Source organism: Sorex fumeus, unplaced genomic scaffold, assembly GCF_029834395.1.
Source record: "Sorex fumeus unplaced genomic scaffold, SorFum_2.1 ptg000047l, whole genome shotgun sequence".
In the NCBI taxonomy this organism is placed as follows: Eukaryota; Metazoa; Chordata; class Mammalia; order Eulipotyphla; family Soricidae; genus Sorex; species Sorex fumeus.
Window position 1 is genome coordinate 31,746,173 of NW_026606104.1, and position 12,179 is coordinate 31,758,351.

A 12,179-nucleotide genomic window follows, 5' to 3' on the forward strand; every position below is an offset into this window, starting at 1 on the left:
AGACCTCAGGGAGACCAGAGGTCAGATTCTCAGCCAAGAGGGACAGCTCAGTGGGTCAGAAATCCAAGTCAGAAATCTGCTGCCTATTTGTGGAATGAATGCCAGGAGCCAGCCTCTCGCACAGAGCACTCCTGGGACTGGAAACCAGTCTGGTATCACAGAGGGAGCCTTTGGCTCAGGAAAGGAGATAGGGGCTCTTAGGATCCTAATGATGCCCCAATTTGGGGTTTGGCTAGCAGAGGAGGAACTGGCAAGCAGAAAGGATGCCAAGCCCTATAGGCTGGCGCATCTGAATTTCCTATCATCTGGGACCCAGTTCTCTTGGGTCTGTGTTAAGAACTTTTAGCCTACAGGCTGGAGCTGAGGCTGAGTGATCAGATGGGTGCTTGGAAGCCTCAAAAGATTGAGTCCCAGGACTAAAAGTGCTCTAAAGTGAGGTCAGGACACCCATGTTATTAGAGGAGCAGAAACAGGGGCCAGAGAGATAGTATAACAGGTAGGACACTTGCTTTGCACTCAGCCAATTCAATTTCAATCCACCCAACATGCCTTGGGGCTCCCACACCCCATCACTCTAGCTTTGAAAGCCTCTGCTCAGAACTTATTTCCTAGTATTCAAGTGGAAATCATCAGTGTTAGCCCAAAGGGGGTTTGGAGGCTTTGTTGTGATAGTGGAGCTGAGGCCTTCAGGGGAAAAGGCTGTAAATAGCACTGCAGTCACCTTGGCCATATCTTTTTTTTTTTTTAAATTAGTGAAACACCATGAGGTACAGTTGTAGACTTACAAACTTTCGTGCTTGGGTTTCAGTTATACAATGATCTAGTACCCATCCCTCCACCAGTGCGCATTCTCTACCACCAAAGATTCTAGTAGCCCTCCCACCCCCACACCCCATCCCCCCCCCCACCTCTGTGGCAGGATGCTCCCTTTTGCTCACTTTTTCCTTCAGGGTCTTGTAGTTTGCAATAGAGGTATTGAGTGGCCATCATGTTTGATCTATAGTCTACTTTCAGCATGCATCTCGCATCCCAAGGGAGTCCTCCAAACATCCTTTACTTGGGGTTCCCATCTCTGACTGAGCTGTCTTTTTCCCCAGCATGTGCCGCCAGCTTCCAAGCCCTGGAGCAGACCCCCTGGTACTTATCTCAACTAGTCTTGGGTATTCGACTCCCATTCTGTTACTTTATATTCCCCAGATGAGTGAAGTCTTTCTTTGTCTGTCCCTCTCTTTCTGGCTCATTTCACTTAGCATGATACTTTCCATGTAGAACCACTTGTATGTAAATTTCATGACTTCATATTTTCTAACAGCTGAATAGTATTCCATTGTGTAGATTAAAGTTTCTTTAACCAGTCATCTGTTCTCGGGCACTCGGGTTTTTCCCAGATTTTGGCTATTGTGAACAGTGCAGCAATGAACATAGAAGTGCAGATGTCATTTCGACTGTACTTTTTTGCCTCTCCGGGATATATTCCCAGGAGTGGTATTGCTGGGTCAAATGGAAGCTCAATTTATAGTTTTTTGAGAATCATCCATACTATTTTCCAAAAGGGCTGAACCAGTTGGCATTCCCACCAGCAGTGAAGGAGAGTCTCTTTCTCCACACATTCGCGCCAACACCGTTTGCTTTTGTTCTTTTGGATGTGGGCCAGTCTCTGTGGTATGAGATGATATCTCGTTGTTTTGATCTGCATCTCCCTGATGATTAGTGATGTAGAGCCATTTTCTCATGTGTCCTTGGCCAAATCTTTAGGTGCTCAGCCCCTCCACCAAAATGGAAAAACCTCTGACCTGTGCTCCGCTGGTTCCCTCCTCCTCCTTACCTGGGCTGGTCTCAGTCTTGCAATTTCTTACCCCTATATTACTGCCAAGCAGTGTGACCTGGCATTGACCCTCTGCTCAGTGCCAGAATCTCCTCTGTCCCCTCTGTCCCCTCTGCTGTTTGCATTGTAAGGCTGGTCCTACTGTCAAGCCCAGTTGCTCTCCCTAATACCACAGCCTGGATAATAGCATCTGGAACCTCCCCCAGTCCCAGAGGGGCTTCACTGATATCCTCTCTTCCACCCCTTTCCAGAAATCAGGTGACCAGCTGTGTAGACTAGATACCGGGATTTGGGATCAGGGGAGAAAGGAGTTAGAAGGGCATCACTTTGAATAGTGATCTATGTCCTGGCACTGAGGGTTGAGCTCATCTCCACTCATCTCCAAGAGAAGGTAGTCTATGATGTCCTTCTCCCCCAAATTTTTCTTTCTTTTTATATTTTGGAGCAGCCGTAACATCTGTTTTCCCCCCAACAGGCTCAGCGATACCCATCATATATTGATGATACTGGAAACATATTAACAATCTGGGGGAACAGAGAATCTCCCAACTCCTTGGCTTTCTGGGGTCCTTCTTCTCCTTCTGTGGGAGCTGAGCCTTTCTCTTACAACTAATACAGTACCTCCTAGATCTTTAGAAATGGAAGCTCTCCCTCAGGCTGAGTCTCTAGCTGCCAGCTTACATTTCAACAGCACCCCAGGTGCTCTCACAGGCAGTTGTTGGAAAAGCACTGCCAGGAGTAAGGCTGACTACCTGTGCCTCCCTGTCCAGGGACACTGGCCTAAAATAGGAATTCCCAACGTGACTCATGGAGTGAGTGGGGGTGAAATCCAGGAGTCTGAACCTCGCAAACACAAGAATCTTATTCCGAAGCAAACGTAGAGTCGGAGTCAGGACTATGACACTGAAAATGAGCATTCACTCTAGAATGAGGTATTGACCCTCAGGTTCTATCCTCTGTTGGAATTTGTGGCATTTGGGGAGTGGAAAAAAAGAAGGTCACCTCCTCAGGTCTTCAAAAAAAAAAAACAAAAACCCTTACATTCCAGTGGTTCAGAAGGAACTGAGGTAAACAAAAAAAAAAAAAAAGAAGAAGAAGAAGAAAGAAAAGAGAAGAAAAGTGTCTCCTTGTTAATATCTCTCTGAGAGCAGAGATTACTTTAAACAGATAAAGTGCATGTTAGGGAACCCAACCAGAGGCTTCAAGGGCCTGAGCCTGAGCTGGGAGCCTGAGCTGGGAGCATTCTGATGTCCAGAGCACTCGACTGTCCTGACCCTGCCTTTAGATGCCCCAAATCAGGCGGGTCTGGAGTTGGGCTTTTCCCCTAAACTGCCTGGGCCCTGAGGTCTGCCGAGCTACCAGCCAGGACACCCTCTCAGGCAGCCCCCAATCCTCACCAGGGCAAAACACCCTTGACTTCACACCGGCCTCTTCCCGCCCACCCAGAGGAGGACCGCTGCTCGGTGGACTGGTTTTGTTTTGAAGCCATCCAATTCAATATTTACAAGCACAATCTGGTGCTGGGATGCTTGCGGCCACACAAGTCACACTTTGCTTCTCCAACCAAGAAAAAAAAAACCGGTAGACTTATGCCTTACTCTTAAAACACGATAATAAAGTTTAAAATTGGAGGGAGGGGGGATAATAAACCGTTGACTGCCTGCCACACCCCTCCCCTCCCCCCAGTCCAGCTGGGGGACAGTATCCCTGCCAATTCTGCCTGGGGCGGGCGGCCTCCGCAAGCCCTGGCAGCCCCCGCAGCTGCGGCCCTGTAACTTTAAACCTGGCCTGAGGTCATCGTTTTGGCGCTGGCCAAACAGAGGCAGAGGGCGGTCCTAGGGGCCCAGGACTGAGACCACCTTACAGCCCGCGCTCCCCGCCCTCCTCCTCGGCCAAGATAAATGCCCACTCCACCAGCGCGCAAAGTTCCCAACTGCCAAGTTCGCTCCCCTCCGGCTCCCGCGGACCGAGCGAGAGTGGGGCGCCCTCCCGCGCTAAGGCTTTTGCGCCCCGCATTCCAGCTCCCCCCTCCCCACCCCTCTTCAACACTCGGCTAGCAGAGGGTTCGTGGTAAAAGACTTCTTCGTCTTCCCCTCACCCCCCCACTGCCCAGAGACGAGCCCCGGAGAAGAAATCAACTAAGACGATGTGGAAGGGACCAGTTCTGCTCTTGTTTTTGGGAAGCGCATCGCTCTGGATCGCGGCCGAAGGAGGTAAGAGCGAGCTGAACGGCTCCCTCCGGGTGCTGGAGCGAGCCCCGGCTTGCTGAAAATGCCAGGCTTGGCATTTGAAGTTGCCCAGGACAGCAGAGGGGAACTGAGGGTATGTACGTGCCAGTATGTGTGTGCGCTTGTGTGTATGTGTGTGCGCGCTCTCCAGGGCAGAGGGAGAAGGGCCAGCAGCTTAGCTGATGCCAGATCCCGAGGAATCAGCTGAGCTAAAGGGCCAGCAGGAGTCCAAACCCCCAGAGAAACAGTCTGGAGTAGGGCGGGGGGAGAGGGGTCCGTCCTCCAGGGAGCAGCCCACCTGCTACACTTGTTCTGCTTCCAAGTGAGAGGAGTTGGAAGAAGGTGCGCAGCTAGGCGCTTCCCCAAACAGGTCTTGGCCTCTGCTGCTCCTCTGTGTACCAGAGCTTGCCACATGGCCTTGGGAGAAATCGGGCGTGGAATGCGACTTTCCGGATTGGTGGGTTGGAGCCAGGACTGGAAGAGACCTCAGAGATCCTGCCTAGCAGGACTGTGTTTCGGGAGGAACGCCTGGGGAGCATGAAGTTCTAGAGAATGTTTGGGAACTTTGAGGTGTAAGTTGATTGGGGGCTGCTGATTCCCTAAGTTTTGGCTGTATGATCTGATCTTGACTGCATCCACATAGTTGTTTGCTGGTCAACTACATCCTTCCCATCCCCCCTCCTTTTTTATTCTTCACTTTTCCCTGGTCTCTTTTTTGCTCAGTGTGCTGGGTGGATGGTGTCCATGAACTTGGGTCCATGTTTTAAAATTTCTTTCCTTGAGTTTTTCATTAGTTTTATTTCCCCCCAACAGACTGTTAAGTTCCCAAAGACACAGCGATAGCTTGCCTTGTACTCCCTGGGCCAAAACAAATGTGTGGAGTGATTTAGTGGTTTCTCACTGAATCACGCACATCTCAGAGACATCTCAGGTCAGGTTTCAGAAGCACAGCTAATGAAGCGAATATCACCGCAACTCATGTTCATGAGTATTTGACTTCCCAGTATCTATGAAAGCTATGTTTGCGCTGCACTGTAGTATGTAAAAACAGTACTTCTGAAAAGAAGCACATATTTTCATTTTAAAAAGACTTTTCGCACAATGTTCCTATCTTGCAAAAAGGTGCTAACCATCATCTAAACTGTTGATAAACAGTGTCAACAAACTTGCCCCATATAATTGCTAGAAACTTCCTATTTGTTTTTTGCTTTTTAAAAAGAATGTTAAATCTGTAGGGTGCAAACAAACCAAGTGAAATAAAAGCTGAGCTCTCCCTGTCTTGGTTGAAGGAATTGTAAGTTCACTAGTGATCTTTGGAATTAGAGGTTGCTAAGTTGTGCTGTAAAAGGTAAACTCTTAGAACACTCAGGATCCAAAGAGTGCCTGAAGAATTCTTGGAGGGAGCGGTTTGAGGGAGGCGTGACTCAAACCTGAGCTTCTCTCATTCCTAGCCAAGACCTACCCACCCATCACCCACCCCCACCTCTTCCCTTCAAGGAAACGATCTATACGACTCTGCTCTGGGCTGTCTGCTTTCGAAGAGAACTCATTTTAGAGACTGTGGACTATTTGTGGTAGTCCTATCTTTGGAACTTCTCTTTCCCGGGCCATCCTACAATTCTGTGTTTCGGTTACATTTCCTTTTTGGCGAGGCGATGTGCAAATAACATGGTTCTGTGCTTGCCCATGCAAGATGTGGGAGGCAGGCAAATTGGGCCATATCCGAGTCCTGCTAAGGATGGACAGCCACCAGTAAGGGTAGGAGTGGGGGTGGGGTGAGGGTGAACTCCCTCTGCTTTCTCCCAGGGAAGCACTAGCTATCTTACCTGAATGAAGGCAGTTCACAAAAGACAGAGATCCCTCCTTTAAGAGCAGTGGGATCTGAGGAATCAGCCTTCTCCAGCAAGAGCAGATTTTTCCTGGTAACTGCATTGCTGAAGAAAGAAGCCACACCCAGTGGGGAGAGGGCCCGCTGGGTGCTGGCTGGGTGTGGATACTGAGTTGCTGGATTGCTGGCAAGAAGCTGAGGCCCAGAAGAGGTTTTGTCTGAGGATTAATGAGTGAGGTGACTTGAATATGGATGAATAACTTTATTGAGCTGAATTACTGTCAGCCCTTGTTGAGGAGTGAGGTTGAGGGTAATTATGGTGATGAATTTTATTATCTTTCTCAGAGGATAGGACACCCCGCTGGGTTTCTCTCATCTAGCATTAGAATCTAGTTCGGTTTTATAATTCAGCCCCTGTGTTGTCAGTTTGCATGTTAGTGGATTCAAAGGATCTCTGTTGTCCCCACATCTGGTATTTTCCACGATTTTCAGGCCCCACCTTCACTCTGAACTTTTATCCAAAACATGTATTTCTCGGCCTCTCAGTTGGAGAGTTTAGTCTAAGAATTGCTGCAGGCTGCTGCTTGCTGAAAACCCACATGTGCTTTCCGGGACCAATCCACTCAGGATTAATCATGTGGTGAACAAATTTCCCTGTGATTTCCCCGAAACTTTTGCCAGTGAGAAAGGCCGGCCCTGACGTCTTCGTGAGTTACAGAGTTTTTTTGTTGGACATCAGGCATCTCCCCGGCGTTTGAAAAAAACAAATGGGTCTGTGTTAGGAAGGAAGATCCAGCCTTTACACCAGTGTATGAGATCCAGAACAGCATTTCATGTAGAGCAAATATGTTTTTTAAAAGGACCCATGCATGGGAAGTGAAAAATTATTTGGGACGTGAGGAGTTCAACACTGACTCAGCCAAAGTACAGGGTCTCATCTCCCTTTCTCTGGCCTCTAAAAAGAGCAGCACCCACATGCTTCTGTAGTATGTTGTAGAACCCTCCCCTCAACCCCAATCCTGGTGTGACAACACGAATCAGGCTGAATAGGAAGGACACTTCTTCCTTCCATTCTCAGACACAACCATGTGTTAGGGATGGCACTGTTATTTATCACAACACTCTAAATACACATTATAATCTTCAAGATATGCCAGAATTTGGACTCAAAAGATTAATCTCATGCCAAACGCCAGGTTCTGTTCATTACATTACATTGTCACACAGACACAAAAGGCTAACTTCTTAATCCCCTTAAACAGGAAAATAAAATGTTTAAGGTATTAAATGTCCGTTACATTAAGTCTCACAATATTCTTCGAAGAATTGGAATGTCACAGTACATTCAAGTTTGATGTATTAAATGGTTCTCTAATAATGGTTTAGCATCTTCCCTGTGTTTGATGCTAACTGCACTGAGCCAGATGCACTTTTAAGAAAGCCACACCTAACATTGTAAAGCAGGCTCTGGAATCCTGATCACTAAAGCAGTAGACCCATGCTTTAAATTCCACGGGCTTATCTGAATATTTGTCATATTTCTGGCTTCTGAGAACTGGTACACCAGGTTACAGCTTGTTGAAATATGGGGGAGAACAAGAGAGAAAGACAAAGGCTGAGGCAGAGGCAGAGAGGAAACCCAGTATGGAATATTGCTCTTCCTTATGAAACTTACTTTGGGAATCTAAATAGGTTCCTTGAATCTAAAAAGTATCAAGGCCTTTGAGGAGGTCTGGCTATTTCTGTCACCCTAAAACTTATCCTCCAATCCAGTGAGAGTATGATTTTTGTTTGAAAAAGAAATGAAATGATCGAGGGATGGAGTGTACAGTACGGAGAAAGGTTTTAGAAGTCCCACAGAAATGAGCAAGTCATAAAGCAACTCTTAATTGTATTTTTGAGTAGTCCTTTCCCTTATGATTTCATAAAACTATTTGGAAAAATATAGTGAATCATAATTATATCCAAGGGCAATGAGACGGAGGCAGGTGAGGGACCAACTGGAATTCTGCCAGATTCAAACAAGGCAGGAAAACGAGGTGACTGTTTCCTTCCATGTGTCACCCCAGAGCCTACCTATCCAGCCTGTGATGACAAGTTTTCCCTTTAGCTTCAACTCTTGGAAAGAGCAGGCTTCTCTGCCATTTATTCTGACCCAGTGCTTTTGCCTGGGAGAATTATTCAAAAGAGATGGGTTTGTCCTTAGAGTCTAGGGGTAGGGCTAGAGAATCAAGCTCAATTCAGAGTGAAAGAAATAGTATAGCAGTAAAACATCTGCCTTGCATGCAGACTACTCAAATTCAATCCCTAGCACTGCATCTGGTCCCTGAGCCTTGCCAGGAATAATCTCTGAACTCAGAGCCGGGACTAAGCTCTCAGCACTATGTGACCCCCAAACCAACAAATAAACAGGAAACCAGAAATCAAACCAAACGGTGAAACCTACAAGCCTGGTCAACAGACTGAGGAGCTAAAAACTGAGAAATCAGGCAACACTAAATGATGTGCAAGGAGAAAAAAAAATCAACACCCAAATACCAAACCAACCAAAAAGATTATGGTATTTCAGGAGGCACTGCCCATTACCTAGGAAGTAGAATTACTAAGGCACAGTGGAGTAATAATTGCCATTGTTAAACATTGTTAATGTTGATAGCTTACCAGGGAATGTCAGTTAAGTAGAGAAGGTGCCAGAAGTGCTACACAAGAAAAGTGTGTAACATAAATGGAACATCTTCACAAATTTATCTTGGAATCACCATATGGAAGAATATAAACTAATATAAGCAAAACTATGATTCTGCTTTGCAGAATGTCCTGCCCAAAGATGAGAGGAGACAGTTTGTCTAGAATATAGAAATGGGGGGAGAAAGGAATAAGGATTTAATGAGATTTGGTCTGCATTTTCCAAGGAATTCATTTACTTAACAAATATTTAATGAGTAACTAGCCATGGTGGCATTCATGATCACCATCATTCTGTTGTTCGTCGATTGCCTCAAGCAGGCACCAGTAATGTCTCCTTTGTCCTAGCCCTGAGCTTTTAAAAAGTGCCATATTCAAGGTTCATTCAGGGTTAGAAGAATGAGACCCATCATTGCTTTATCATCATCTGGTATTTGGCATATTGGGTATGCCACAGGGAGTTTGCCAGACTCTTCCGTGTGAGCAGGTTACATTCGGTAGTCTGCCAGGTTGTCCGAAGTAAGAACGAGATAATTAGGCAAGACAAATTGCTAGGAGTATGTAAGGTGTCATATCAGGTGGCTGTAGGTATTTTGATCAAAATCAAAGTGGTTCTGGGGTTGGAGAGATAGTACAGCAGGTATGATGCGTGCCTTGCACATAGCCAGCTCAGGTTCAATTCTTGGCAACCCATCTGGTTCCCCAAACCCCTACAGGAGTGATCCCTGAGCACAGAACCAGTAATAAACTCTGAGCACTACCAGGTATGGCCCAAAAACAAGCAAAAAGAAATCAAAGTTGGTCTAGGGTAGATCAGGGATACTTGCTTTATCATCATCTAGAAGTAATGTTTCTTTGCTTTTGTAAACAGAATCCCAGATATTTCAATTTCACTCTTGAAAACTTGCTTGAAGAGCAAATGTATGTATGTACACACACACACATATATTTATATATACATATATTATATGTATCTCACATTTGAAAACTATTTTCTATGCCAAAATAAGTTTTTCTAGTTTCCTGTGAGTTTAGTTTATGAGATGGGTCACTAATAGTAAATTAATTTTCTGTATGTATAAAGCTAAGGGGACTAGATTCTGGATGGGTTATTTTAATAACAGCAGTGGCTGCTGCAAATTAAAAAAACTTAATAAAAGTAATAACAGTTTTATAATTTACTAGGTATGTCCTAAGATTTTTCATTTAAGCCAAACAACGAAACTCTATGATAGGAATATTTATATATTAAAGGCAAGTAAATAGGCTTAAAGAGATTCTGTAAATTGCTCACAGAAAACAGGTAACATTTGGATCCTGGCAGCCAATTCTGAGTCTAAACTTTTAGCCATGTGACCAAACAGCTTGCTATGCTTGGTATCAAGATAGGGACTCACAGAAAAGTCAAACAGCTGAGTTCTTCAAGTATCTCTTATAGAAGTAAAATCAATTGCTATTTTTTTATAGATCATTCCAGTTGAAGATTAAGATGGCAAGAGGTAGGAATTAGGCACAGTTTCTGCCCCCTTAAAAATCTTCAGATAGAAAATGACCTCAACAGTATAGTAACCTATGATACCTCAATACACATTTAATTAATAAACATTTTTTTCTATAAAACATCATATTAAAAACCTTGACGTTTTAAAAAGGATGCACAACTTGGACTCACAGCTCACTAAGAGAAACAAAAAAAGAGGTGTGGAATATTTAGACCAAACAACATACGAGAGCATAGCACATTTTGAGTTGCACACACTCAATTATCTACCGATAGGAGCTAGAGATGGTATTTTTGTGGTCTTTGGAAGCTAGTAAAAGCCTCATGGAGAAGATGGGACTTGATCTTGGCTATGAAAAACTGGTACAGTTAGTTGGACATGGTGGCAGAGAAGAGTAATCCAGACAGGAGAGATTTCTTGAACAAATTGATGGAAATTAGGCAGTCAGTAGTGTACGTAGAATAAGTTTTAATGGTTGTCCAGTATAGGGGGTGGAGGCAAGTTGAAGTGGGCCTAGAGAGAAGCAAGAAAACAAGGAGAATGTACCCAAATTGGGTTGTAGATGCGAATCCTTACCTCTAGGCAATAACATAAAACCAGAGTGGGGTGATTAATGAGCAGTGGTTGTCAGAGAAAAATTTAATGTTATTACTGTCAAAGAGCCTGGCAAGCTACTGAGAGTATCTCGCCTGCACGGCAAAGCCTGGCAAGCTATCCATGACGTATTTGATATGCCAAACACAATAACAACGAGTCTCACAATGGAGACATTACTGGACCTGCTCGAGCAAATCTATGAACAACGGGTGGATAGTGCTACAGTGCTATTACTATTACCAGATTAAACCTCATTTATAAAACCAAGAAGGGTTTTAAACCTCATTTATAAAATCAAAAAGAGGGTCAGGAACATGATAGCCTCTAAGTATCTGTATTGCAAACTGTGATGCCCAAAAGGAGAGAGAAAGAAGGAAGGTGATTGCCAAAAAGGCAGGGAGTGGAATGAATTGAGGTAGCAGGAGGGATACTGGGGACATTGGTGGTGGAAAATGTGCAAACTGGTGGAGGGATGGGTGTGTGATCATTGTATGACTAAAACTCAGTCATGAAAGTTTTGTATGTCATGGTGATTCAATAGAATAAAAAATAGAAGAGGCTCAAGGTGACAGAAAAATGGAGATGATAGAAGAAGTGAGGAATGAAGTCAGATGTTTGTGAATAAGGGGCAGTATGACATGCAGCTCAGTATTTCCTGTTTTCTTCTTATTCTTTCCTGATTTTCTGATTTCTCATTATTCACTTCCTAAAGCATTCATCACTGCATTGAAAAAGGTTCTGGTAGATATGAAATTTATATACAAAACTAATTTTTTGTTTGTTTGTTTGTGGGCCACACCTGGCAGTGCACAGAGCTTACTCCTGGCTCTATACTCAGGGATCACTCTTGGTGGAGCTCAGGAGACTATATGAGGTGCCTGGATTGGGAGGCATGTGCCTCCTTTCCTCAAAATTAATACTTTTAAAGTAAACAGTTCTCTGATGTTTTAAGTATAGTTAAAATTATTCAGCCTTTATCACTTTATCAGTGTTCATTTTTTTACAATGACATCTTTTGAAATTTTATTTTATGTTTATAAAGTTGTTCACAATAGTTCATTACAGATCATATTCAAACACCAATCTCACCACTGTGCACTTTCCCACCACAATAAGAGGAAAGTGTGTGAAGATTGTTGTATTTCATCCTGGAGCCATTTAAGCCCTTGTATAAGAGATTACCAAAATGTATGTTAAACCCTAACAAATGTTTGCTACTTTTGGTACATCAGTGGGCTAGAGTATAAGAGGTCCCGCAGCCGTGAATGTGGCCACATGCTCCAGGACGTTCTATATCGCTCTCATCTGGGAGCTTTATTTCTGAGTCTCTGGATCTTGGCCATTGATGAGATTATATGTCTCCAGGGACAGTTTGTAGGTGTGACTGTCAAGCTGCTGGAAAACTGGGGAGCTGGGGTGGGGGAGGCCCAGTCCCTAAAATGACATTTTTATTAGTACTTCTCCCCAAACCAAACCATTAAGCAGTTGCTCCCTTTACTCCTCCCCCATTTTTC

At 44.5% G+C, this 12,179-nt stretch overlaps 1 protein-coding gene across 3 annotated transcripts in view; it reads left to right on the plus strand.

Annotated features, from left to right (window-relative positions):
* The first annotated feature begins 3,911 nt into the window (after window positions 1-3,911).
* The window catches only part of PDPN (podoplanin), a 30,508-nt gene continuing 22,240 nt past the window's right edge, over window positions 3,912-12,179 (plus strand). For all 3 annotated transcript variants that reach the window (XM_056123145.1, XM_056123146.1, XM_056123147.1), the window contains exon 1: window positions 3,912-4,038. In XM_056123145.1, the coding sequence (XP_055979120.1) occupies window positions 3,972-4,038 (67 nt within the window). In that variant the 5' untranslated portion in view covers window positions 3,912-3,971. The remainder of the gene's footprint in view (window positions 4,039-12,179) is intronic.